The sequence below is a fragment of the Pyxicephalus adspersus genome, chromosome 6, assembly GCF_032062135.1.
Source record: "Pyxicephalus adspersus chromosome 6, UCB_Pads_2.0, whole genome shotgun sequence".
NCBI lineage: Eukaryota > Metazoa > Chordata > Amphibia > Anura > Pyxicephalidae > Pyxicephalus > Pyxicephalus adspersus.
The window spans coordinates 25,595,539-25,621,440 of NC_092863.1; the positions used below are offsets into that span (position 1 = coordinate 25,595,539).

The 25,902-nt window shown below is 40.7% G+C and overlaps 1 protein-coding gene across 15 annotated transcripts in view; it reads left to right on the forward strand.

Annotated features, from left to right (window-relative positions):
- AOPEP (aminopeptidase O (putative)) overlaps positions 1–25,902 on the forward strand; it is a 404,684-nt gene that overhangs the window by 28,119 nt on the left and 350,663 nt on the right. For all 15 annotated transcript variants that reach the window (XR_011921333.1, XR_011921334.1, XR_011921335.1 and 12 more), the window contains exons 2-3: positions 4,764–5,603; positions 10,540–10,706. Coding sequence is in view for 10 of the 15 variants with exons in the window: in XM_072414973.1 (XP_072271074.1) it covers positions 4,846–5,603; positions 10,540–10,706 (925 nt within the window). In the remaining 5 variants the exon portion in view is untranslated. The remainder of the gene's footprint in view (positions 1–4,763; positions 5,604–10,539; positions 10,707–25,902) is intronic.

The window sequence follows — 25,902 nt, forward strand, 5'->3', positions numbered from 1 at the left end:
GGAACTGCCATAGGGATCCCTGCTGCTGCTGGCAGTCGGAAAGGCTGAGCACAAGTCCCTTACAAGCACTTCTTGGTAGTGCTTCATTTTAGGTCCCATGTATTGGGACCATGTATAGTGCATCCATCGTCGGAAGCTGCCTGTCACCACAGCTATGCCTCAACAACCGCGACGGCCACCACGACCACCAGCTCCAGAGCACCTTTTGGCCCAGTTTGATGTTCGCCCGTGTGGGGGCTCTGTGCCTTCACCAGGTGTTCCTGCCAGGTTACCGGGTGGTGGCTTTTTAAATGTGTGCTCAGACGGAGCGTGGACAGCATTGGTAACTGGCATCTAGAGCTGGGTACTGGGCAGGCTGCAGCAATAACAGCATGAGGAGGAGGCGGTGGGCCCTGAGACGGAACAAGGACGGCATTAGAGGTTGAGGCCATCAACTATATGGACAGTGTAGAAGCTGTAGCTATTGGAGACATGAATGAATGAACAAGATTCCAATCTGTCCCTACCTACTATGTAGCAAAACCACATGAAAGGGAACTGGCTTGGCGGAATCAATGGGGCAAAAAGACCCTGTTGAGCTTGAGTCTAGTCTAGCATCTAGAGCTGGGTACTGGGCAGTGAGCAGGTGGCAGCAGTAAGAGCAGGAGGAGTAGCACAGCCATCCACACTACGTCTCAGGGCCTGCCGCTTCCTCCTCCTGCTATTACTGCTGCTGCCTGCCCACTGCCCAGTACCCAGCTCTAGATGCCAGACTAGACTCCCCGCTGATTCCAAGCCTGTTCCGTTTCATGTGGTTTCGCTACATAGTAGGTACGGATTGGAATCTCGTTGATCCATTCATTTCTCCAATAGCTACAGTTTCGATACTGTCCATATGGGTGATGGCCTCAACCTCTAATGCCGTCCTTGCTCCTTCTCAGGGCCCACCACCGCATCCTACTGCTGCTGCCACCTGTCACTTGTAACGTATAACAGAGCTGTGTAGCTGGCTAAATTTTGGACTGAAAGACTGCCCTCAGAGACCTCTGCCTGTACTCTGAAGCCTGTGTATGGCTTGTAACGGAGCAGTGAAACCTGGTGGCTAATTTTTGGACCAGAAGAACCCCCTATGTCCTTCTCTGGCTGTACTCGGAGACCGTGTAAAACTTGGCATGTTCCCTTGGCCGACCCATAAAATGGCATGAGCTATTCGACCAAAACTACTTGCCAGCAACAGAAGAAAGACTTCCTTATTTTATTTTTACTTGTACAGTGATGTGCAGAGCTGGGAGAGTCTTGGCATGTCTTTTTAAATGTATTTATAGGCTGTAGAAGCTCTCCACTGACCCGAATAACAACACAAATATTTCCCCCATCTGAGTTCGAATTAGCGGAATGGAATGGAGTTCGACCGAATAGCGGTCGAATCGAATAGTGAGCTATTCGACCAACACTAGTAATAAATTTAGGAGGCTAAAATTAAAACCTATGTAGCTTACAGCTGATGTTAAAAAAGCCATAAGGAATAAGAAAAGGGCATTTCCAAAAATAAAAAAAATGAAGGATCACCTTCATCATTTCATCAAAAGATGTAAAAGGAGATAAAATGTGCAAAACTTCAAAATGAAAGACAGATTGCAAAGGAAAGTAAGGCAAACCCCCAAAACGTTTTCAAAAATATTAATAGCAAAAAGTTCAGATCTGAACATGTAGGCCCCTTAAAGGATGTCGCTAGTTTGGTAACTCGGGATAAAGACAAGGCAGATTTATTAAACACTTTTTTTAGCTCTGTGTAAACAAAGGAAAATGGCAGAGCTCATGTCCAAATTCCTAATAGCAATGTCACTGCCTTAAATGAGTCACAATGGCTCAGAATTGATATGATTGAGAAACAGCTGTGAAAAATTAGGGTTGACAAAGCACCAGGACCTGATGGATTACATCCACGTGTCCTCAAAGAGCCAAGCTCAGTTATTTCAAAGCCAATTATTTCTAATTTTTAAAGACTCTGGCAAGTCACTGGCAAGGTACCGATGGATTGGCGTAAGGCTCCTGTGGTTCCTATCTTCAAAAAGGGAGCAAAGTCATTACCAGGTAACTACAGACCCGTTAGTTTAACGTCCATATAGTTGATATAGTGTACTTGGACTTTGCTAAAGCATTTGACACTGTACCCCACAGATGGTATTATGCAAGTTAGGGTCGATAGGTTTAGAAAAGTCAATCTGTAAATGTAAAGAGAACTGGCTTAAAGATCGCATCCAGAGAGTTGTAATTAATGATTCATACTCTGAATGGTCTAAGGTTATTAGTGGTGTACCCCAGGGTTCAGTGTTGGGACCCTTACTGTTTAACATCTTCATAAATGATATAGAGTTTGGGTTTAAAAGTACCATTTTTCTGTTTGCAGATGACACCAAACTATGTAATGGAATTACGTCCATACAGGATGTCTATAATTTACAAGCAGACCTGAATGTACTGTTTGATTGAGCAGCCAAGTGGCAAATGACATTTTATATAGATAAATGTAAATTAATGCATTTGGGGGCTAACAACATGCATGCTTCATACTGTCTAGGGGAATACATTTGGGGGAGTCAGGAATGGAAAAGGATCTGGAGGTTTTAGTCGATCATAGACTTAATAACAGCATGCAATGCCAAGCTGCAATATCTAAAGCTAGTAAAGTACTTTCTTGTATTAAAAGAGGTATAGACTGCAGAGATGGAGACATAATCCTGCCCCTGTACAAAGCATTGGTCAGACCACATCTGGAATATGCAGTCCAGTTTTGAGCACCAGTACACAAAAAGGACATTGTGGAATTGAAGAGAGTGCAGAGAAGGGCAACTAAACTAGTAAAAGGAATGGAAGAGCTCAGCTATGAGGAGAGATTAGCTGAACTGAATCTATTCTCCCTTGAGAGATGTTTGGGGAGATATGATCACCCTGTATAAATATATAAACGGTCCATATAGAGAACTCTCTTCCCCATTATTCACTTTGAGATCATTACAAAGAAGAAGAGGGCACTCTTTGCGTCTGGAGGAAGAAGTTTAAGCTCCAGATAAGGAAGGGATTCTTCACTATAAGGTCTGTGAAAATGTGGAATTGGCTCCCTCAGGAAGTAGTTTCAGCAACTACTATAGATTGCTTTAAGAAAAAGCTAGATGTTTTTCTAGAAGCACAGAATATAACTGGGTATTAAGGCTTTAAAGTATAAATTACAGTGACTGTTGATCCAGGGAACATCTGATTGCCCCATGGAATCAGGAAAGATTTTTTTTCCCCCATTGAAGCAAATTGTACCAGAGGGTTTTTTTGCCTTCCTCTGGACCAACTATGTCTTATAGGGTTTTTAAATCTGGGATATGTTTATTTGCCTAGTGGTTGAACTTGATGAACTTATGTCTTTTTTCAACCTAACTTACTATGTTGCATTTTCCTACATAAACTATTTTATTTGCAGAATCTGTTTGTGATGTTGGCATATGAATGACTGTGGGCGTTTTATAAACTGTGGTCAAAGGCAAATCCAGCTTCCAATCTGATAATGTTTAAAGCTGATCTCCAGAAAAACGGTTATAGAAACAAATAAAAAAATGTATGAAATCTGGTTTACATGTCAGATGTGTATTTATGAATATCCAGTCTTGCTTTTTTTTTCTACTGCTGTTTCTATCTCACCTACTCTTTACCATTTGTACTCTGTTAAGAAGCACTACAGTGATGAGCTCATCTTACTGCCCTTCTATCTCTCCTTCTATCAGTACACTTCTTGCAATAAATTTCACCTGATGCTTGTTTTTTTTTTTTACACCCCTTCTATATGGGTAGATTCACACCTGCGTGGGTTGTGGGATTGAAAGCAGCTTCTCTTTGCTGGCACCCTGCCAGCCACTCAAACACTTCTACATCGGCATTGGCTCTTAAACAACCAATGTCTACACTTGTGACAGCTGATGGCAGTGAGCAGTACTCGTACTACAGGTACTGCTCTTTTCAGCCCTATTCACTATGCAGTTGCCACAGTGAGACTTTACATCCTATTCATTTGGAAAGAACTCTCAGAACATGATTGTGTGACCTCCTAAATGACCTCTTAACTTCTGCATCATTTTGACAACAGAGAATGAACAAAATATTCACATATGAGCATTGAGGGGGCCTATAGTGCAGGGGATATTTTTTGTTATTGCATAAGTACTAGGTAGCTATTTTGAATGGACCCAAAAATGCATATTTCTACTTAGTATTATTGAAGGCCTGTGTTCTTATTAAAGAGATTAAACTGCTCTGTTTGTTTTGGGAAATGTTGTACCCCGTGACAAAGATATAAAAAAACCAAAATTTTACAGTTGTCACTACAGTAGTAAATAGATATACTGCAGTGGAGGCATCTGTTTCCCATGAGAATTGTGAGGTGGGATTTCTTCTCATTTTGGAGAGTTTTTCACTGTGGGGGCAGAAAAGTCAGGGAAGTCTTCTAAATGAGAACGTGGGCATCAATAAAAACCTGTCCAAAGTTCTAATGCTTTCTATATTAAAATAAATGGATGGATTTACACAAGGTAGTCCTAAATATACCTGAAATTTCCTCTTTTAATTCTTGGAAAAACACATTTAGTGTGTATTTCACATCATATTGTGATTTACTCTTCACTTTGGCTTAAAGAATTCTAAAAAATGTTTCTGATACTGTGAAGGGTTCTGAGAGACTCTCCTTAGAACTTGCGATTACAATCTGTGCTTTCTTTAAAACTCTGTTTTCTTTTTTTTAGGTTTTAGTTTAGTGTTGAATTGCTTCTGTTATTCTTCTGATGACATTCTGTGAGCCCTGAAAACGTTTGCATTGCCCTGAAGATGGATATGGATTCTGATGATATACCATTGATGGCTAACACAAGCCAAATACTTGTGAAGCATTTTGCTTTGGACTTAGATGTGTGTTTTGACAGAAAGACTATATCAGGGAGTATAGTGTTATTCCTCCAACCCACTGTCACTGGTGAAGATTGTAAAAGTGAAGCTCAGCCCTCTGAAGCCCATGGAGACCAAGGACTTAAACCTTCTGTATTGCCTACTTGTTCATCACACATTAGTGTAAAAGACACAACTTTGTGTGCTATAGAAGTAAGTGATACTTCTGAGAAGTGTGATCACCATAGCAACGACCAGCAAACTTTTGGGGCTAATAGTTCAGGTATCAGCTATGACAAAAGGAATCATGACAGCTCAGATTTTGTTCTCGTGCTGGACTGTTGTGATTTATCTGTCTCAAAGGTTGAAGAAGTAGATTTCATTTCTGTGCCAGTTACTGAAAAATACATGTGCTCTCCCCATTCATGTCATAAGTTTGAGCATCAGTTCCATGACAACCATCAAATGCCACCTGAACTTGCAAGGCCACCTGCAAACCAATGGAAGGATCTATTTTATTACATGCAGTGCAGCCTGGCACCGGGATGTGGGGAGCTTCCTTTTGTCACTGATTCATGGAGTTTACAGATCGTAAAACCTGGCGTAAAGATGCCATGTGCTTTCCCATCAGTTGTAAGGATATGGTATAAAACAACAGAAAATGAAAGGTCGGTGAAGTGGACTAAAGACCAAAGTGGAAGGTCAGTATAAAAAAAATAATTATATAAATTTATGTAATATATCAGCTACTGTCAAGTCACACAGACACTAGCATGTCACATTTAATATGAGTGGATTCATCTACAATTAGGACACAGTAAATATGCTTGGCATCCCTTTTATGCCTTGCTTCAAATCTGGATCACAGCAAAGGAGGTTACCTATATAGCACATTGAGCTGTTACAGGATTACATCTCTTAAGCTTGGATCAAAGGCACAGATATGCTATCCTTCTCTATTCAAACATAACCATTTAAAAAGACTGAGACTGTAAGAAATCAAGTTCACAATAAAGCTGTATACACTTTTAGGCTGGCAGATGATTAGGGGTCTGAAATTCTTTGTTTATGATATAAACATTAAGGCATGGACATGATATTGAACATTAAGGCAGGTGTGGTGAGCAGAGGTATGTCCCTTCATTTTTGTTTTCAATAGTTTTTATTAAGGTTTTTTCAAACAAATTTTGTATAAAAAAAATAGAGATACAGTACAATATGCATATTAGAAGTCAAAGCACAATACTAAAGGTACAACAATAATATTTCCAGGGCAATTTCAAATAAAAAAGAAAACAATAACAATACAAATAAATTAAAAGAAGACAGAAGGAGGGAAAAGGGATAAGTCCAGGAAGATGTATAGAACACTAGTTGAAACATAGTCCATACCTGGAGGGTTGTCACATCAACTGCACATTTGGAAGAGAATACTGCTGCCAGGGCTTCCAAATAGCAAAAAAAAAATTTCATGTGAGTCATTCAGGACACTGGAAAGTTTTTCATTAAGAAATATGTTGTCAACACATCTTGAAACTCAAAAAAAGGGATAGCTTGAGTTTTGCAGTGTTTTGCTATGGTTTGTTTTGCTGCAATCAATAAATGAACACAAAATTGAAATTGGACATTGGAGAGGTTAGAAGGTTTAAATTGCAGAAAGGCTACCCATGGGTCCCTATGTACCTGTTTTGAGAAAACAGCACTCAGCAAGCGAACACTCTACTCCAAAATCTTACTCGAGAAACTTACAGAAGGCGAGGACCACCAAATATGGGAGTCCGTACCTCGCTACTTACAGCCTCGAATTTATAATTGAGATATTGTGGGGGAAATATGCTTGTATTTGGATGGCACCAAGTACCACCGCATCATAACTTTGAAAGCGGATTCCATGGTTAATACGTTTGTCGAGCATTTAGCCATTTTTGCCTGAACCATTCTTTATCTGCTCTAATCACACCAAAATGTTTTTCCCACTGTGAATTGTAAGAATCCATCGATGCCCGGGTGACGTCTGATAGTTTAGCATACAATATAGATATCAGTTGCGGGCATAGAGGGGTTCTATAACATATATGTTCAAACATAGTCAATTTGACCAGTAAGTCTCTTTCTCTAGTTAGAGAATCAAGCCAATGTTTCAATTGTAGATAGCGAAAAATCTCAGGTACTCGGGCCTTGATGTGCCATATGGATCACCTTCCAACTGAGAATAGAACGCCTCCCTAGGAGAGAGAAAACAGTGCTATAATTGTGGGCTATTTACCAATTGAAGGCTTCAGGAGATTCCAGATCGGGCTGAAAGAGAGGGTTTCTTTGGATTGGGAGAAGTGGGAGATGTGAAGACATGAAACCTGCTGAATACCTAATATCATCCCATACTTTGAGAATTTGTCTTAAATGAACACCTATAGAGTTAGGGTGTTGCTTGGGGGGAAGCCAAGGAAGAGAACGTGTATCTAATGGAAAAGCTAAATCCCTTTCCAATTGAACCCAAGACGGGCTTTAGGGCCAGCAAATAGAAAGGTCAGTGGGGCTATTTGAGCCGCCTGATAATATTTTAGGACATTGAGAATCCCCAACCTCCCATGGCGCTTATGGGCATACATAGTGTTCCTGGCTATGTGTGACGTTTTATTGTTCCAGATAAAGGAAAAAATCACCTTCTGAAAGTCTTTTAGCTTGTGCGTAGGGACCTGAACGGGGAGTGTCCTAAAATAGTACAACAATTTTGGGAGGATCGTCATTTTGACAAGAGTTATTCCTACCCACCCAAGAGATAGGGTGAAAGTCCCACTTGTTCATCAACTGCTTTAGGTGGAGAAATAAAGGATGGTAATTAGCACAAAGTAATGTTGCATATTTGTTGGTCAAATTAATACCTAGGTATTCCAAATGGGATGGAGCCCACCCTAAGGGAAATTCCTTTTGAAGGGTAGTACACAGCTGATCAGATAAAGTCACATTTAAGGCCACTGACTTCTGTTCATTGACCACTAAACCTGAAACTCTGGCAAACATCTTAAGCACACGGGTGAAATTGGGTAGTGAGATTCTTGGCTGAGTGATAGTCAATAGAAGATCGTATCACAGATCCTCGCAGGTCCAGGTCATCTGTGCCTCCTTCTTGCTCACCCTCCTTGCAGTCCCCTCTGTCAGCTGCTCCCTTGCCTCAGAGAACCAGAGTATTTTGCCAACTTCATTGGAGGGCATGGGGGCCACAACCTGGCAGTAGCCGCACAACATCCTCACCTCTAGAGGCTCTGGAGAAGACCAAGCTACTGCTTATACCCTGCGCCCTGTGCATGTCTCCACCCACAGGGTAGGTGACACAGTGGGTCCACCACTTGGCCCTGTGGAGCCATGACAGATTGTCTGCAAATAGATTAAGTTTGTAGGACAAATCTGCTTTTGGGATGCCCTAAAGATCAGCGTTTTCTCCAAGTAGACATGCCAAGGATTCCATTGCCAACATAAATAGGATAGGTGACAATTGACACCCTTGTCTCGTTCCTCGGAATATGGAAAAAGGCTCAGAGAAATAGGACAAGTAACGGACTTGCGCCGAGGGAGTAGAATAAAGTGCCTTTAGCCATGCCTTGAACTTTGGGCGAAATGTTATTCATTTTTACCACCTTGATTGACTTTTGGATTTAAGATTTTTTTGACAAATACTAAACGTCTAATACATTTAGAAGGCTTCAGACATTTTTTCCAAGGCCTATGAACTGAGGCGCAGCTTGTCCTAAAATTCATTGTTGGCTTCACTCAGATACTGTGCCATCTGTTCCATTATCTCATTTAGTGAATAGCTAGAATTCCTGGGGAGCATCACTTGTACATACATTTACCTTTTGCCTAGTGATACAAGGTAAATTGGCAGAATGTAGACGTCCCTATATAAAAAGCACACTGACACTTGACTCTCATGGGAAGACAACCCCATATGAAAAAATATATACTCCATATGGAAACGGATGACTTTCTCAACAACAGTGCAAATCAGGGGAAAAAACATAAGGAAATTTGTCTTTTCGACAAAAGATGTAATGGTGTATGTATCCTAAATGTAGGTACACCGTTTCCCTCTTACTTCTTGAAACCACTTTGTATACCTTCCCACAGTCATCTGACGGTTTTTGCCCACTCCTCTGTGCAAATTTTCTCCTTTTTCCACATATTTGTAGGTTTTCTTAAACTGTTTTCTTAAATCAGTATTAGCTCTGTGTAATTTGAATTTTTTATTAATAAATAATATAAAGTGAGGACTAGAATTATAGGTTGTTGATAACACATGAGAAAATTAGAAATCAAAATTGGAAATTAATCATAATTTTAGGGAAAGCCCATAGAAATTTAGGTTTAAGAGATTGTTTCTAAAATAACTTCTGATAATTTTAGTGTTTATGTCACAAGCAATGAAAATAAATATTTAAATGTGTTTGGCACCCAACAGTCAGAGAATGCATTCTGTTCTACAAGTTTCTCCACCCATATCATAGTGGAAAATTATTTCTGTGTCTCCCATTTCATACATCCCTCGAACAGTATATTTGCATGTCTAGAGTATAGGGCGGTATACTTTTATTTTACCTTTGAACATTTCAAAATTGACTACCAGGTGGCATTAAAAACACAAGAGCAACATAATGAACTAGTCAAGTTTTCTGCGCTCTATAGCTCCTTAACATAAACCTATAGTATTGTAGTACTACCTGTGTCACCACTATAGCTGTTTTGAAAATCAGACCCTATGGACACTTTGAGCCTGATTTATTCAAGTTCTCCAAGGCTGGAAAGGATACACTTTTATCAGTGAAGCTGGGTGATACAGCAAACCTGGAATGGATCTGGTTCAGGATTGAAAACATTTGCTAGCAAACAGCAACTGACTTTTATTAAATTCATTCCAGGTTTGCTGGATAACCCAGCTTCTCTGTGAAAAGTGTCTATTACAATGAGGGCCAATAAAATGTGTTGGTTACTTGGGACTGGGCCAGGTCCTCAACCTGTATTTATTTTGTAATGTGTTAGCATCCAGATCACAGGCCCACTTCAGGCCTAAAGTGCCTGCTTACCAAGGTAGAGTGGAACAGCCTCTATGAAAAGGGTTAGGACATTAGAACCACATACACACTTAAAATTCTCAGAGCTTTTGGTTGTTCGTTATGTGCAATATAAAAGCACTGGAGGAACAGTTACAATTACCCTTTTAACATAAGATTTGCTATGGGGGGGTTTGCAAAACAAAATAAAAATAAAATAATTTTAATGGTGAACTGGTCGAAATGTAACAATGTAGCAATTATGCAAAAGTATTTACCTGTATTGCATTGATTCAGCCCATCAACTCCTTGCATCTTTAAGTACAACATGCCAATAGCAGCTTCCAGATTTCTGTCCTGACTGGTTTGAAGAGCAACTACAGGCAACAAATAAAGTTACTTTTAGACCTGCTTATATTAATAATACAAAAAAAAGCCCAAACTGACATCAGAAAGAATGCTTAAACACCTTTAACTTAATTAACAAGTCTAACCTAGAGTGCAAATCTTTTTCAAACTCCCAACAACCCAGGTGTCTATCAGAGATCTTACATTATTGAAATGCCATATTATTTTTTTTCCTTGAACCCAGGCCCTGCGTCTACACATTTGGGTCCCCCATCAACAACAGAGCCCTTTTTCCTTGTCAAGAGCCAACAGTAGCAATGTCAACATGGCATGCAACTGTCCGAGCTGTCACCACATTTATTGTGCTAATGAGCGGTGAAAACTTTGCTTCTCCATCTAACTGTGGTCAAGGTAAGCAGCTCTTACTTTAATTAGAAAACATGCTCTTGTTCCTCTCTGTAAATTGGTTTCACCCACTGTCTTGGAAAGATAAATCAACCCAGTTTTTTTTTTCTTGTGGTAAAATGAATGATTCTTTATTACCTTTTTGTGCTGTACTTGGCTAAATGTTATAATCCATTTACAGGTGGGGTTTCTGTGTTGGCTGCCTGGATTTAATATTGAGATATTTTAAATTGTTCATTTCTTGTGAGTTGCCACACCAGTTACTGAGTACAGTTTTCTTAACCACTTGATCTTTCCTACTTATTCAGAAATAACTTTGTTATTGCGTTACTTCAGCCCAAAACATTGTGCTTTGTAATCACTTTATAGTCACTTTATATGTAAGAGATATTATTAAACAGGCTTTTCCTCCAGTTTAAACCTAGGGTACAAAATACACCCATAATTGCTAAAAATTTCAAAAGTAATTAACAAAAATACCAATAAAATTACTGTGAATAAACACATTCATGGCGTTTTTTTAAAAAAATATGTATTTAAAAGGAGAACATTTTAAAAATGTAAATCATATTGGCTCTGACTATGGTCTGTTTATGTTTTTATCCCCCCTTGTAGAAGGTTAAAGTAATTTGCACTTTTGAGTGGGCATGATGGGTCCCTTGCCCCTAAAGGATTTTTTTTTTTTTTTTAATGATGGCCACCAGAAAATGTCTCACATAGCAAGAGTTTAGTAGACACTGTACATAAGGATATAGCAACATACCAGGGTATAAATTGAGATTTTTCTAATGGTGTTTTCAGGTTAAAAAAACAAAACAAAACTTGGTTTATACTTGAGTATATACAGTCTATTGTTTTTCTCAGGAAACACAAATGCTTCTTTTGCGTTAAGGTTGCGTTAGGAAGCAAGAGTAGACAGAGGGCAAAACAGGTATTGTATTAGTGATGTATTCCCAAAACACAATACAATTTATACACTAGATACATATTAATCTCACAAAATGAGGTAACAACAAAGCATCATATATTTGGCACTAGACAATATGCAGCTAATGAATAGTGAGTGGATTGATTACAAACGTTCATATAGTACAGTATCTGCAAAAAGGGTTATAGAACTTGCCAATGTGTGACCGAAATTACCCGATGCGTTTCGCCCGACATAGGCTTCTTCAGGGGTGGTCGCACGTAAGTGCTGAAAGAATGATAATAAACATACAAATATTGGCAAACTGCAATCAAAAAAACATAATGTACAAATTAGATAGGAATATGTATATTATATTGCATAACATTATAGTATTTGTGTTAAATAGCATAGTTAGTCAGAAGCCTAGTAGGATAATAGGGTTCCAGACTAAGTAAGATCCAATTGAGGGATATTACAAATATCTGATATATATTAGAAAGGTTACTATGGGGTCATAACAGTGTATCGGGACTAAAACATGCTTATTTGCAATTCAAATGATAGAAATGAAAAAAAAAAAAACAAACAAAAAAATATATATATATATATATATTTATATATATATATTAGAATATAAATATATCATAAATCAAGATAATCAAAAACTCACATGATTCACATTATATGTATGCGTGTATAGGTTGGTCAGGTTCACCCAGTGTGTGATTGAAGGTGAATACTTGCCCTAGTAACTGATGCTTGTATGTATAATAAATGTAATATGGAGTAATAGTGTATTATGCTGTAAACGTAGATAAGGAAGGTACAGATTGCCCAAAGTATTTTGGCAAAAGTAGATGTGAAAGGTTAAAATGTTGGTATGATAAGCAAAATAGAAACAATAAACTGTACCTTGTTTAAATGTTAAAAAATAAGAGCCCAGTAGGGGGAAGGGAAAGGCTGCATCCACAGCCTATACTGGTCAGTGAAATGTGAGAGCAAGTGAGTGGTGATGGCCGCCTTTAAAGCATGTGGAAGGTGGCATCCTCCACCACTCACATGCGCAATGTAAGTGTCCATAAACCCAACATAGACATCACTCAAGGGGAAGTGCACACCTATGAGTGACGTCCTACCTCCTGGCAAGAAGAGGTGCTGACACATCTGTAACTGGAACTCACAATCTCTCCTCAGGACCAAAACCTTTCCAGTCAGTGAGATAAATGAGCTTCTTACGAGAAAATTTGTAATCCAAAACTTGATGGACTTCATATTCCTGAGAAGAATCAGTTGCAGGAGTAGCCAGTGGAGAGGAAAACATTGGGCAGCTTGAAATGCGAAGGAAGGCGTAACTTATAACAAACTGGGTTAACCTTGGCAGGGATGACATATGAAACGTGGAGCAAACTTTAGAGAAGGCACCTTGCAAAAATATTCCTGGTGGATAGCCAGACTTTGTCCCCTGGTTGGAGAGGATCCGCAAACTTCTTGTAACGGTCAGCCGACTGCTCTAGGTGTTCTGATATTGAGGCTTTAATACGCTTGAAGTCCCTCTGCAGGGCAGGGGGTGCGTGTACTTTAGTGGAACAGGGTATAGGAGACGGAATGGGGGAATGTTTGCTGTAGACAATAAAAAATGAAGACTCCTTAGAGCTGGTGCAAACAGGCTTATTGTGAGCAAACTCTGCCCAAGGTAGCAGAGTCACCCAGTCATCATGGTAAGCGGATACCAGGGCTGAAAGATATTGCTCCAAAGACTGATTTACTCTCTCCGACTGCCCATTAGTCTGCAGATGATAGGCTGAAGAGAATTCTGCACAGATATCCAGGGATCTGCAGAAGCCTTTCCAGAAGTGGGAAGTAAACTTCACCCCGCAGTCTGACACAATATTAGTGGGCGTACCTTGAAGTTGGAAAATTTCCTGAATGAAGATTGGCACCAATGCTACAGCAGATGGTAGAGCTGGGAGAGGTCCAAATTGGGCCATTTTAGAAAAATGCTCCACGACTACCCATACAACAGTACAGCCATCTGAAGGAGGGAGATCCGTGATAAAGTCCATGGATATATGACACCAGGTTTAAGTGGGAATAGGTAGTGGAAGAAGGGGCGCGGGTGGCAGACTTTGAGCACAGAAAGAAACAGGCTTTGGCATAGTCTGTCACATCCTTGTGAATATTGGGCCACCAGTACTGTCGGGAGAGAAAGGTAAAGGTTCTGTGCACGCCTGGGTGGCCAGAAAGCTTGGAGCCATGTGCCCAACGTAAGACTTTAGTACAGAGTTGAGGAGGCACCAGGGTTTTTCAAGCGGGGATAGCAGATTCCTGGATAGATGTCAAGGCCAGAATGCAGGCTGGAGGAATGATAAACTCTGGTTCCACAGCAGTCTCTGAATCCTGTGGATCAAAGGCGCGAGATAGAGCATCTGCTTGGGAGTTAGCAGAACTGGGTTTAAAAGAAATCACAAAATTAAAGTGAGAAAAGAACAAAGACCAACGGCTTGCCGGGGCTTGAGACGGCACGCTGACTGCAGATACTGGAGGTTTATATGATCGGTAAAAATTGTGATCTTATGAGGAGAACCCTCCAAGAGGTATCGCTATTCCTCCAGGGCTAGCTTGATAGCTAGTAGTTCTCTTTCTCAAATGGAATAATTCTTTTCTGCCAGGGAGAACTTCTTGGAAAAGAATGCGCATAGTCGTCTGGCACCAGAGGGGGTCTGGAAGAGAATTGCTCCCACTCCAACAGAGGAGGCATCAACTTCGATAGTGGAAGGTTTGGTTACATCTGGCATAACAAGTCTGGAAAGAAAAGCCTATTTGATGGTCTGGAAAGCCAGAATAGCCTCAGAGAGCCAGTCCTAAGGATTTGCATCCTTCTATGTCAGAGCAGTGATGGCAGCAACCAGCGTGGAATAATTCCTAAAAAATTGCCGATTATAGTTGGTAAATCCTAAAAAGCGTTTCCAACAGGCTAGTGGCCAGTTGGAAATTGCTGCAACTGTGTCAGGATCCATGAAGAGACCCTCTTTGGAAACAATGTAGCCCAGAAAGGGCACCTGGGGGAGTTCGAAGAAGCATTTTTCTGCCTTTGCATACAGTCCGTTGTCACAGAGCCCTTGTAGGACTAAACTGATGTGCTGTCTGGGAGTGGGCAAGTCAGGGGAAAAAACGAGGACTGCATTCAGGTACACCACAACACAGATGTATAGGTGCTGAAAAACAGTCAGGGCATTGCAGAGACCGAAGGGCATCACAAGGTACTTGTAGTGGCCATCTCTGGTGTTTACATTTTGTTTTCCATTCATTCCCTTCCTTGATACGAATTAGATTATATGCACCTCGGAGGTCTAGTTTGGTGAAGATCTGTGCACCACCGAGACGGTCAAAGAACTCAGGAATGAGTGGCAGAGAGTAGCAGTTCTTTATAGTGATAGCGTTGAGACCCCAGTAGTCAATACATGGCCTGAGAGTCTCATCTATTTTCTGGACAAAGAAAAACCCTGCACCAGCAGGGGAAGAGGACTTGCGTATAAACCCCCTCCTGCAAATTCTCTTTGATGTAATCAGTCATAGCCTGTCACAATAAAGACACTTGAACAGGAGGTGGACCCTCTGTGCTACCAGTACGTTTTAGCCGAGGTGATATCAGAGGCGCAGAGTCTAAGGTACCCCCCGGTGTTCACCAGAGCACCCCGCAAGGGGTGTTGGGCTTTTGCTGTGAATGGCACCCAGGTTGCGGCCCTCAGACTCACCCATGCATCGACAGGCAGATTCAAAACCGAAAACAGGACCGGGTCAGGGCAGGCAGAGAACAAGCACTGTCAGGACAGTCCAAGGTCAGGAACAGGAAAACAAGACTGGAATCTGAATGCTCACAGGAACCTCAGGTAGTAACACCTATTGCTGAGGCAATAAGTGTCTCACTGAGCCCAGCAAATATAGGGAGAACGACACGCTAGCTGGGCGGGGACTAGAAGGACAGGTGAGAATCAATTAGCAGGAAGGGCTCGGCAACGCCAACGGCAAGTCCAGAGCCAGCAGAGCAGCTAAAGCAAGGAGGGAACATCTTCTGCTAATCAGACACTATCAAGAGGAAAACAAGTACCAGATCAGCAGTGCTGCTGATCTGTCACATAGCCTTGGTTTCTGGTAGACTAAGGGGGTACACCTGACCTCTGGGAGGAGTGGAATCGCATTGAGGTCTAATGCACAGGTCGTAGGGCCTGTGTGGAGGTAGCTGTTTAGCATTGTGCTTGAAGAACACATTTTGGAAATCCATATATTGAGTTGGAATGGACAGAGCAACTTCATGAGTGGAGAAAGCAAGAGGCGTGAGCTTGGCCAGGCATGAGGAGTGACATGAGGGACCCCAAGCCAATACCTCAGGAGTAGTCCAATCAAGCACAGGAGAATGCTGTTGAAGCCATGGGAGTCCCAGGATGACTGCAGAGCTGGATCTAAGAGGAACAAGAAAATGTACGGTCTCGTGGTGAAGCACACCAACTGACATTTGTATAGGTCTGGTCTGGAAGCGGAACAGTCCACATGACAAGGGAGTACAATCTACTGCAGGAGAACCCTCCAAGAGGTATCGCCATTCCCCCAGAGCTTGATGGCTAGCAGTTCTCTGTCTCCAATTGAATAATTCTTCCTTTCCCAGAGTGGGGATGCCCATGCCAGAGTTTCAAAATGGATGCCACACTGATTGATGAAGCCACAGCAGGTCTTGGGTTTCCTAGCGAATCGCTTTGAAGGTGGCAAGTTCAATGCAGAGGCCACTGTGAGGGCAGGAGGCTGGGCCTGGGCTGGTGGTGCAGCCAGTGCACTTGGTGAAACAAGCAGTTGATCCAGGCGATCAGAAAGTGCATGAAGCTGGCGAAGCACCTGGATTTGGGTAGCTTCCTGGGCGTCAAGCCTCTGGGAGAGTAAGTGGTTGAGGCTTGCCGAGTCTGGGAGGGTGTAGTCATGGTTCGTGCAAACTGTCACGCTCAGAAAGACAGGGCCACTAGGGGCCGCTATGGCTTGCACTGAGGTGGTGTGAGCCCTGAGAAGGGCCAAGGCGCAAAGTCTAAGCAGTAACCAAGTTTTCTCCAGAGCTTCTGATGGTGAGGATGTTGCGCCGCTTGGTACTGCCAGGTTGCGGTCCTTGGGCACACCATGGTGGGCAAAGCACAGTACCCAATCACTAAGCAAAAGGATGGTCAAGGGAAGGCGGGGTCAAGACAGGCAGCAAGCAAGAGAGGTCAGGTCACATGCCAGGGATCAATAGCCAGGGATCCAGGAGACAGACAGCAATGACACAGAGGCCACTGCGGGCACAGGGAACACAGGAGACACTGGAATCAGCAGAAGGTACAGGCGATGCAGGGATATCCACAGGCAGACAGGAACACAGGAACAGCAAAAGGAAGTTGGCTGGGAACCAACAAACTGGACAATGAAAGGATAACACAGGAGTTTGACACAGGAAACACTGGATTAAGCAGCAGGTGTACAGGAACTAGTTTACAGAACTGGGGAGCTCGGCACTAGTAAGACTTGTTGCACGAACACAAAATGGAGTCTGAGAACTAGCTAAAACCCCTGGACTGGTTAAGAGGCTATTTTCTGATTGGCCATCCGCATGGACAGAGTTGATAAAGCTTGGAAACAGAGGCACGCCCAGCATCACTACTGCCCGCATGCGCAAGGGAGAGATGTGTTCTGTACACTGTGTTAAGGTCAATATACCCTATTACACGAAAAGGGTACTAGGTTACATGTTTACCAAAAGGGTCTGAAGCTAAACATTTCATTAGGTCCCGGAAATTGGTTAGCTTTTAAAAGAAATATCCACTTTGTATTGGGTGTTATAATTTTCCCATTGTTAATAGCATAGGTGTGCTCATAGATATATTTTTTGAAAGCTCTCTTCGTTTTACTTACATAAAATCTACCGCACTTACAAAAGATGAGGTAAATGACACTTTGGGACATGCTATTGGCGTGGTAATTTAGTTTTAATTGAACCATCAGGGAGATTTCATGCTTGCTTTCATAGATCCACCCACATTGTTTGCACTGGCCACATCTGAACGTGACATGTGGTTTAGTGTCTTTGTCAGTAGCAGGATGGTGGTTATAATGACTTGTGACTATAGAATCTTTTATGGACCTAGACTTCCTATAAGTGATCTGGGGTTTAAGACTGTTACATGTCTTAATGGTGGGGTCTGTGGACAGGATTCCCCAGTGTTTCCCTCTGTATGTTCTGTATATGCTGGTGGTACTGGTTGAATCTGGTAATTATGTGTAGTTTATTGTCCTTTGTTGGAGGGTTAGTTTTGTGAATCAAGTCCCTCCTTCTAAGGGTACTAACTTGCTGATAAGTCTTGAGGAGTTTATTACTATATCCTTTAATTTTTAGTCTCTCACCTAATGCCTTAGCTTCTGTTTTGAAATCCTGCTCGGTGGTACAGTTTCTTTTTTTAAGTCAGCATCTGGCAATAGGGGATGCCATTGACAAGTGGTTTGAGGCGGGCATTTTGGACGTGTAGTATGGTATTCCCTGCTGTCTCTTTTCTAAAAAGTGATGCATATATTCGAAAATTCTTTGAGACGTGTATGTTCACATCTAGGAAAGGAATAGCTGTAGGATGGGAATTCATTGTGAATTGTAAATTGTGACCCTTGGTCTGAATAAATTGAAACATGTTGGTCAGAGAATGTTGAGGGCCTGTCAAAATCATTAAAAAGTTGTCAATGTAGCGATGCCACAGAGGTGTATGAGATAGGTAGAGGGCAAACTCAGGATTAGAAAACAATTGTTCCACCTTATTTCCTAAATACAGGTTAGCATAGGATGGGGTGCTTTTTGTCCCCATCACTACTTCCTGGGTTTGTAAGTAGAGTACATTGTTTAAAGTGAAGATGTTGCGTGTAAGGATGTACCTCAGAAGTAAAATAATGAACTGATTATACAAATGTAGTGGGGAATCCTTTATTTCCAGTGTCAGTGTCCAGTGCTTTGACTTCTATAATAGCAACTATAGTGTTGGGGGTAATACAGTAAAATTTTATAGTAGTTAAAGTAGTCGAATCGTGTCCTTTAAGTGGGATGGTAAGTTAGTTTCATATGGCCTCAGGTAGGTATCCACTAAAACACTGGCATTTGAAGATATTGAGAGCCTGCTACTTTAGGACGACCTGGATGGTTGTATATGTTCTTGTGGACTTTAGGTAAACTGTAAAAAGTAGGAGTAACCGGGTGCTCTATCCATAGGAAGGCTTAAGTTTTGTCCTCTATAATACTTGAAAGGTGAGCCTCCCGTAATAAAGAATAATATTCGCTATAAAATTTGTCAACATAGCTTGGGTGAATAGTTTGATACAATTCCACATTGTTAAGGGTTTTTAGACACATATTTTCATATTGAGAATCATCCATGATTACTATATTGCCCCCTTGTCTCAGGGTTTGATTTTAATTAGATGATTGTTTTGCCTGAATTGATTGTAGTGCCTGATTCTGAGTACAGGAGAAATTTGAAGGGGGAGGAATTTTTACTAAACAAATCACACATTATTTCCAAGAAAAGATTTGCCTTATTGTACCCAGCGAAGTTGAAAGTGACTGTTAATGGTCCCACTGTGATAATGGAGGAGCCGGATTCAGCACTGTCTCGCCTGCAGGAACTGCTATCGCCTCAATTACCAGATGGTGCAACAGAACCATGAGTGTTGTTGCTTTATCTACCTTCCTGCATAGACTATGCAGTTGTAAGGCCCAGGTCAGTTCCAGTTTACCCCAGACACCAGTCTCCCAATCTATAGCCACAGTCTTCGTCTATAGCAGCCCCCCCTCAGCCTCGGAAGACTGGTTGCGTCTCCCAGCACTCGGTTGCCCCCAGGACTTGGTGCGCAAGAGATGGTGTCTGAAGACAGGCCGGCGGTTGACCCAAAGCCCACAGTACAGAGTATAAAATGTCAGAAAATCCAAAAACAAGCCTGCAACCCTCAGGGCACTAATCCTTAAAACCCAGTGCTACCGCGGGCACAGCTGCCGAAGGGAATAGGCTACACACGTTCTTCTGCGGTGGGGCATCGTCTGGGATCGTAAGCCTCCGAACAGCAGTATCATTTGTTAAGTATTAATGTGTTTTTTGCACTGTGTTACCCTAGGGGCCATGGTGTGGCCGTTTCCTTATGAACTGTTTCATGTACAGTATCTCATAAAGTTAAATGGGTTATGTATGCTCAGGTTAAACTAACTTTTAAGGCTGGATTGTAATCCAGTTTTGCACTACTTTTTTGCACTATTGATGCTGTAATTTGTTTTTTTGTATAAATACAGGTTGAAATGCTCAGGTTATTGCAAGCTGAACAATTTTAGGTTTAATTCTGGATTTCTAAACTATGGTGCCTTCCACAAAGAAAACAAAAACTTAACATGAAAAACATGAACATAAAAAACATAAAAAAAAGGTCAACAGTGGACATTGAACTACAAAACTTTTACATGTTCCTTTGCAGCGATTTTTGTTTTTTCCCAATATTTAAGTTGGTTTACAATACAATCAATGGCTTGGTGTGCTTCTAGTTACATGAATGGGTGGGAAGTCTGGGACAGCCCCCTCCACCACATGCATGGGTTTACTGCAGCATGTGTTGTTATGCTTGTAGAGACCCCAATTGACCATTTGTGATATGTCATCTGACAAGCCCCAAATTACCAGAAAATATTTAGCTTTGGTATCCTGGAATGTGGGAGGTCTTAACCACCTTTTTAAACGTTGCAAGGTAACCCACTTATGTTCCCTTCACCCAGACGTTATCTTTTTTACAAGAAACATATTTGAAACAGGGTGACAATCTTCGTCTCCCTGGGTCCTGGTTGGAGGGGTGATTACTTCCATCTATGCCAGAAAGAAAAGAGGAGTTGCTATGGTCTTCTATAGACCTTTAATCTTTTTTATATCATTAGAGTAGTGTGTGGTGGGTATCTCTATATTTTGATCCATAAGTTACAAAAAGTTACAAAAAACAATTACAACCTTTTCTCTGTATGTCACAATAGTTTCTTGCGATACATAAAAAGTTTTGTTCAGACCTGCTGTGGCACTATACAGGTTTCAGCTAATTTAAAACAAATATACATCACCATACAATGGTTAAGTAGGTATGAACCCATTCATATCAACTGTAGTACCCTACGCGTTTCGCCATAGTGGGCTTCCTCAGGGGTAGTGATAGGTCAATAAAAAGATCTCTATGTATACATACGGATTCAGGTCATCTAAATTTACAAACATAAATGTAAGGGTTTAATAAACTGCAATGTTCAACATTACAAAAATCATATATTTCATCCAATTTTGTTCAAATAGTAGAATTATTAGAGAATAACACCAATAGTATATTAATTTAGTGAAATAAAAACAGATCAAACTAACTTTTAGAAAGATATGCTACATACATAGATCATATATGAGTAATGGATCAAATTATAGAGTTACCAAATATATATAAAGTAGAAATAAATATAATTATCAAACTTACACATTTCAAAATATGGCTTAATCTTGGAGGAAAAGTGAAGCGAACCTCAGAATAAAAATGATTCGTTGAAAAGTTCAGAGGAAAAAGGGTAGTGTAGTAGAATCCCCTATAATAGTGTAGTCTCTACAATTTAAGAAGAATTTCTGTTTATATCTTTATATGAAATCATATAATATGTATAAGTGAGGGTAAAGAGTAAGTAGGAATTGCTGTCCTACCTGAAAATGAAGTAAAATCTATTTTTAATATGATGCTGAATGGTAGTACAGGTCAAACAAGTCTCAGTTTCCGGGGAAAAGATAGTAAATGATCCCTAGCAGATGCAGTCAGCAAAGTAGGTTTGCCATATATGCTTCTACAGTGTAGGTACTAAAGATAAAACAATATTATGTTTTTTCTATTAGGTATAGTATAGGTATAGTATTCATAATCATAATAAATTGTGTTTAGTAAAGGCAAAAGTGCCCATAAATGATATTGAGAAATCTCCTCCTAGTGGTGCTGGAAAGGATTGTTTGCTTGTTTAAGATGCAGCCTTGATAGTGTTTCCTAAGGCGTCCTACTTAATAGGAGGGCGGCGTCCTAGGGACCTTCCATACTCCACTACTAGGAGGAGCTTTTGCCTTTAACCTACCAACACACAGGTGGACCCCGGTTCACGTTACATACTGGCAAAAATGAATATACAGGGTACTATTTACCTAATATCTACGCCCCAAATGGGCCTAATGCTCAGTTCTTTACAAAGATCATGGAATTACTTTTGTTTGGGGACTATCTAATTTGGTGGGGGGGGGGTGGGGATTTTAATATTGCACCTGACCCCAAAGTGGATCATTCAGAACAGCATGTGCCTTGCAGTCCAAATGGTCTCAAAAATTTGCTAGATACCCTGTCACTATTGGACCCATGGAGAGCGAGAAACCCCACACAAAGGAACTATTCATGTTGGTCTAAGGTTCATAAAACTTTTTTAAGGATAGTTTTTTTTTTTGTCTCTGAGATGGCACTTGCCAACATTTCTCAGCACCTCACCAGATTTTCAATCCCTTCTAGTTACTTCTTTGGCTAACTTCCAAAATGATATTATTCAGCACTGGGATGATCCGGTCCTGCTCTAGGAAACGGGCAAGGCAGTTATGCGTGGACAGTTTTCCACCTATCTGAGGAGCCAGCGAGCAGCTGGTTGTGTGACTCACTCTATGATAATGTGGTGACCACCTACAGGGCACACCTGAAAAACCAAAATGTACTATTCACACGTTGTGCGACCCATCAGGCCAAAAATGTTTTATTCAGGCAGAGCTTATTGGAATTATGTAAAACTATTACACTCAAATTTATTCAGCACACGCCCCTGATATGTTAGACATAGATGCTTTTAGAAAGGCGAACTTACTGGTGCTATCTGAGCTCCAGCAGGAACAATTAAACCCTTCCAAAAGGATTGAGGAAAAAGCCAAAGCTATTAAGTCCCCCCTTGGGGAAAATGCCAAGTCCAGATGGGTTGCCAGCAGAATTCTACAAACCCTTAGAACAGTACATCCCCCCTTCTGTTGGAGATTTATGCTGGTATTTTGAGGAATTATACCCCTTTCCCATCCTTTACTGATGCCCTTATGGCGTTACTACCTAAGCCTTATAAAGACATGGAACAACCCACTTCCTATAGGTCTATAGCCCTGCTTAACACAGATTAAAAAATAATGGCAAAAATAATGGCAAGTAGGCTACAACCACTGTTACCAAACTTGTTAACTATCAGTTGGGGTTCTTACGTTACCGGGATATTTTGATAGGCATCAGAACAGCTATAGCTGCAACCACACTTCCCTATAGCAGTGTTTCCCAACCTTTCTTAGTCGCGGCACATATTTTACAATTAGAAAAATCCCACGGAACACCACCAAAAAGTCAGACACGTAAATTAGCTACCTGCTGCCATCTAGTGGAAGAGTTTTTTTTGGTTCTGCCTATCACTTTTTTTTGGTTCTGCCTATCACTATACATCGCTGGTATAGACAAATGAAGACAAATTTTTTGCAGTAAATAAATCATTTTGGGACCAATTAACTGAAATTGGATATTTTCCCACGGTACACCCGAAGATCTCTCAAGGCACACTAGTGTGCCGCGGAAGAGCGGTTGAAAAACACTGCCCTATAGCAACAAGCATGTGTTATTGAGTCTTGACCCTGAGAAAGCGCTTGACAAGATACTCTGGCCATATTTGCACTCCCTTTTAGAACTAAAGACAATTTGGGCTCAGTTTAGTCATATATACAATTTTTATATAATCACCCAACCACCCATTTAATCAACATTCTCGACCGATAACTATGAGAATTGGAACGAGGCAGGGCTGCCCTGTCTTCTCTATTGTTTAATCTTGCACTGGATCCCCTATTGAGAATATTAGAAGCAGACCCCAGATTCTCTGGTGTATAGTTTGGCACTACTGAAATCAAGATGTCTGCATTTGCTGATGACGTACTTTTGTTTATTGCCAATCCAATTACCTCTCCTCCTTTTCATGACCACATTTCAAAGATTCTAAGGTCTTTTGGGCTTTACCAATAACTTTCAGTAGTCAGTAGCCTTATATTTATTCTGTAAACACAAACCTACATGGAGTGTTTGGTACCCATTTCAATGGGTATACTTACAAAAAGTCATACTTAGGTATCTGGGAGTGCTAATTCCTAAAAACCCGGCAAAAGTTTATAGCTATTATTTTATGCCGGCCAATAGCTCTTTAAAAAATGGGCTTCTCTTACACTTTCCTTTATGGGTAGAAAAGAACTAATTAAAATGGTTGCCTTCCCCAGACTTTTGTTTCTGCTTCAGATCCTTCCTATTTTCATACCACACAAGATTTGTAACCGATAAATGTTTTGTTTAGGAACTTCATTTGGGGTGGTAAACATGCAGTGGCCAGTCGCATAATTTTACATAAGATGACTAAAAATCGAGGGCTGAATATATCTGACATGGCTTTGTATAATCAAGCGGCACTTTTGCGAATATTGAAAAACTGAAAACAGGGTACCTTATACTACAACCTAAATTTAAAGTTCGCACTATACCCTCCACGAAACCCCTTGGCTATTTTACACATCCACATAAAAATACTACCTGACGAGGTAGAAACCATTACCATTACCGTTACCCAATATTTTTTTTTTCAAGTGGCAATTGTGGCACTTTCTGCATAAAGCAGCAGGCCTTAATGCGCATTCCTCACTGTTCCTGCCACTGGAGGATAATAGTGAATTTTCTCCAGGTTTTTCATCCCCTCTAATGACCGACTGGGTGGCAAGAGGTCTTAACTCTTTGAGAATGATGTTGGATCCACAAAACCATAAAGGATATTCTTTCCCTGAATTGAAAAATAGATTCCATTTTATGGCAAACAGTATCTTTTTACTTATTAGGGCAGGGTCTATGTTTCTAGACTAGCCAGAAAATTGACTTCTGGTGATTGGCATAACCCCCTAGACACAATGTTGAAAAAGAGATTCCCTTTCATGGCAAACAGTATCTTTTTTTATATAGGCGCCTATGGAGAGGAGTTGAATTCGGTTAACTCTTGCCTAACAGGAAAGAAATAAGTGATTTAAAAATATGCTTTTTTGTTAGCGCACATAAATGTTTAAACCATTTAAACAGCGCAAACATTTTTTTCTAGGGCTATGGGTAATATGTGTGCCATTAGAAAGAATGATTTTTTAGGGGAACAGTGACTTTTAATGCAAGCTTGCCAGTGTAAAGCTGCTGGATATGCGGGGCTCCGGCCGCGAGCTTTTTCAGTTGCTGAATAGCGCGACGGCGTACAATTTCGGATCGCGAATACGAATGCGCGAGCGATCATCCGATTCTGCTTGATGAATCAGGGGCACTGTGTCTTTTTCTCACCAAATTGCAGGAACTGTTCAAAATGGAGGGAACGGAGGTGGCCTTGCAGAAGAAACCAAGACCCAATTATTATCTAAAACATGGGAAAGCTTTATATTGACACTTTATACACCAACTAAGGCAAAAGCGTATAATTGTTTTCACCATACTACTTGGTACCTGGGCAGGGTCTTGGATAATGATCCTCCAATTGATGTGGACTGAGACTCTGGCTCTAACCCTTGTATGGCAAGAAAAGACATATGTGCTGTTGTTGTACCCAATCCTCCTCTGAATAGGTTTTTTGTAACCAACTAATGTAAAACTTGTACCTGCAAAGATAATTTAATCTGTTTTAGTATATTGTTACTCATAAGTGTGTTTTTGTTCAAAACTGTACATGTATATACTGTCTCCACTGTTTGATTTTTTGAAAGAATAAAATTCTTTCAAAAAAATAGTTACAAATAGTACTTCCATGTATGTATTTAGGGGAGCAAGTTGTTAACTAGGATGAATGAAGTGAATAAAAGGTGAAATAGGAAAAACTTATATAAATATATTTCTAGTATATTTCTAACACTCAGTAAATTTAGTGAGGTTTAGTTTACCAAGACTTAGAAAATCTCAGCTGACAACCCATGACAGTGGAAAGGTACCAGGATGTTTGGTGTTTTGCCAAGATAATTTGTAGACGTAATTTGGAATGTATAGCTATATAAGAACATTTAAATTGTGTCTGGTTTCTTTTTAGTTGTCCACTTTTAAGGAACATGTATCTTCATAAGCCCTGCCTTTACACTATTTGTTTTCAATGCATGTTAAATTTTGCTGCAATAAATACCCATATCAGGCAAC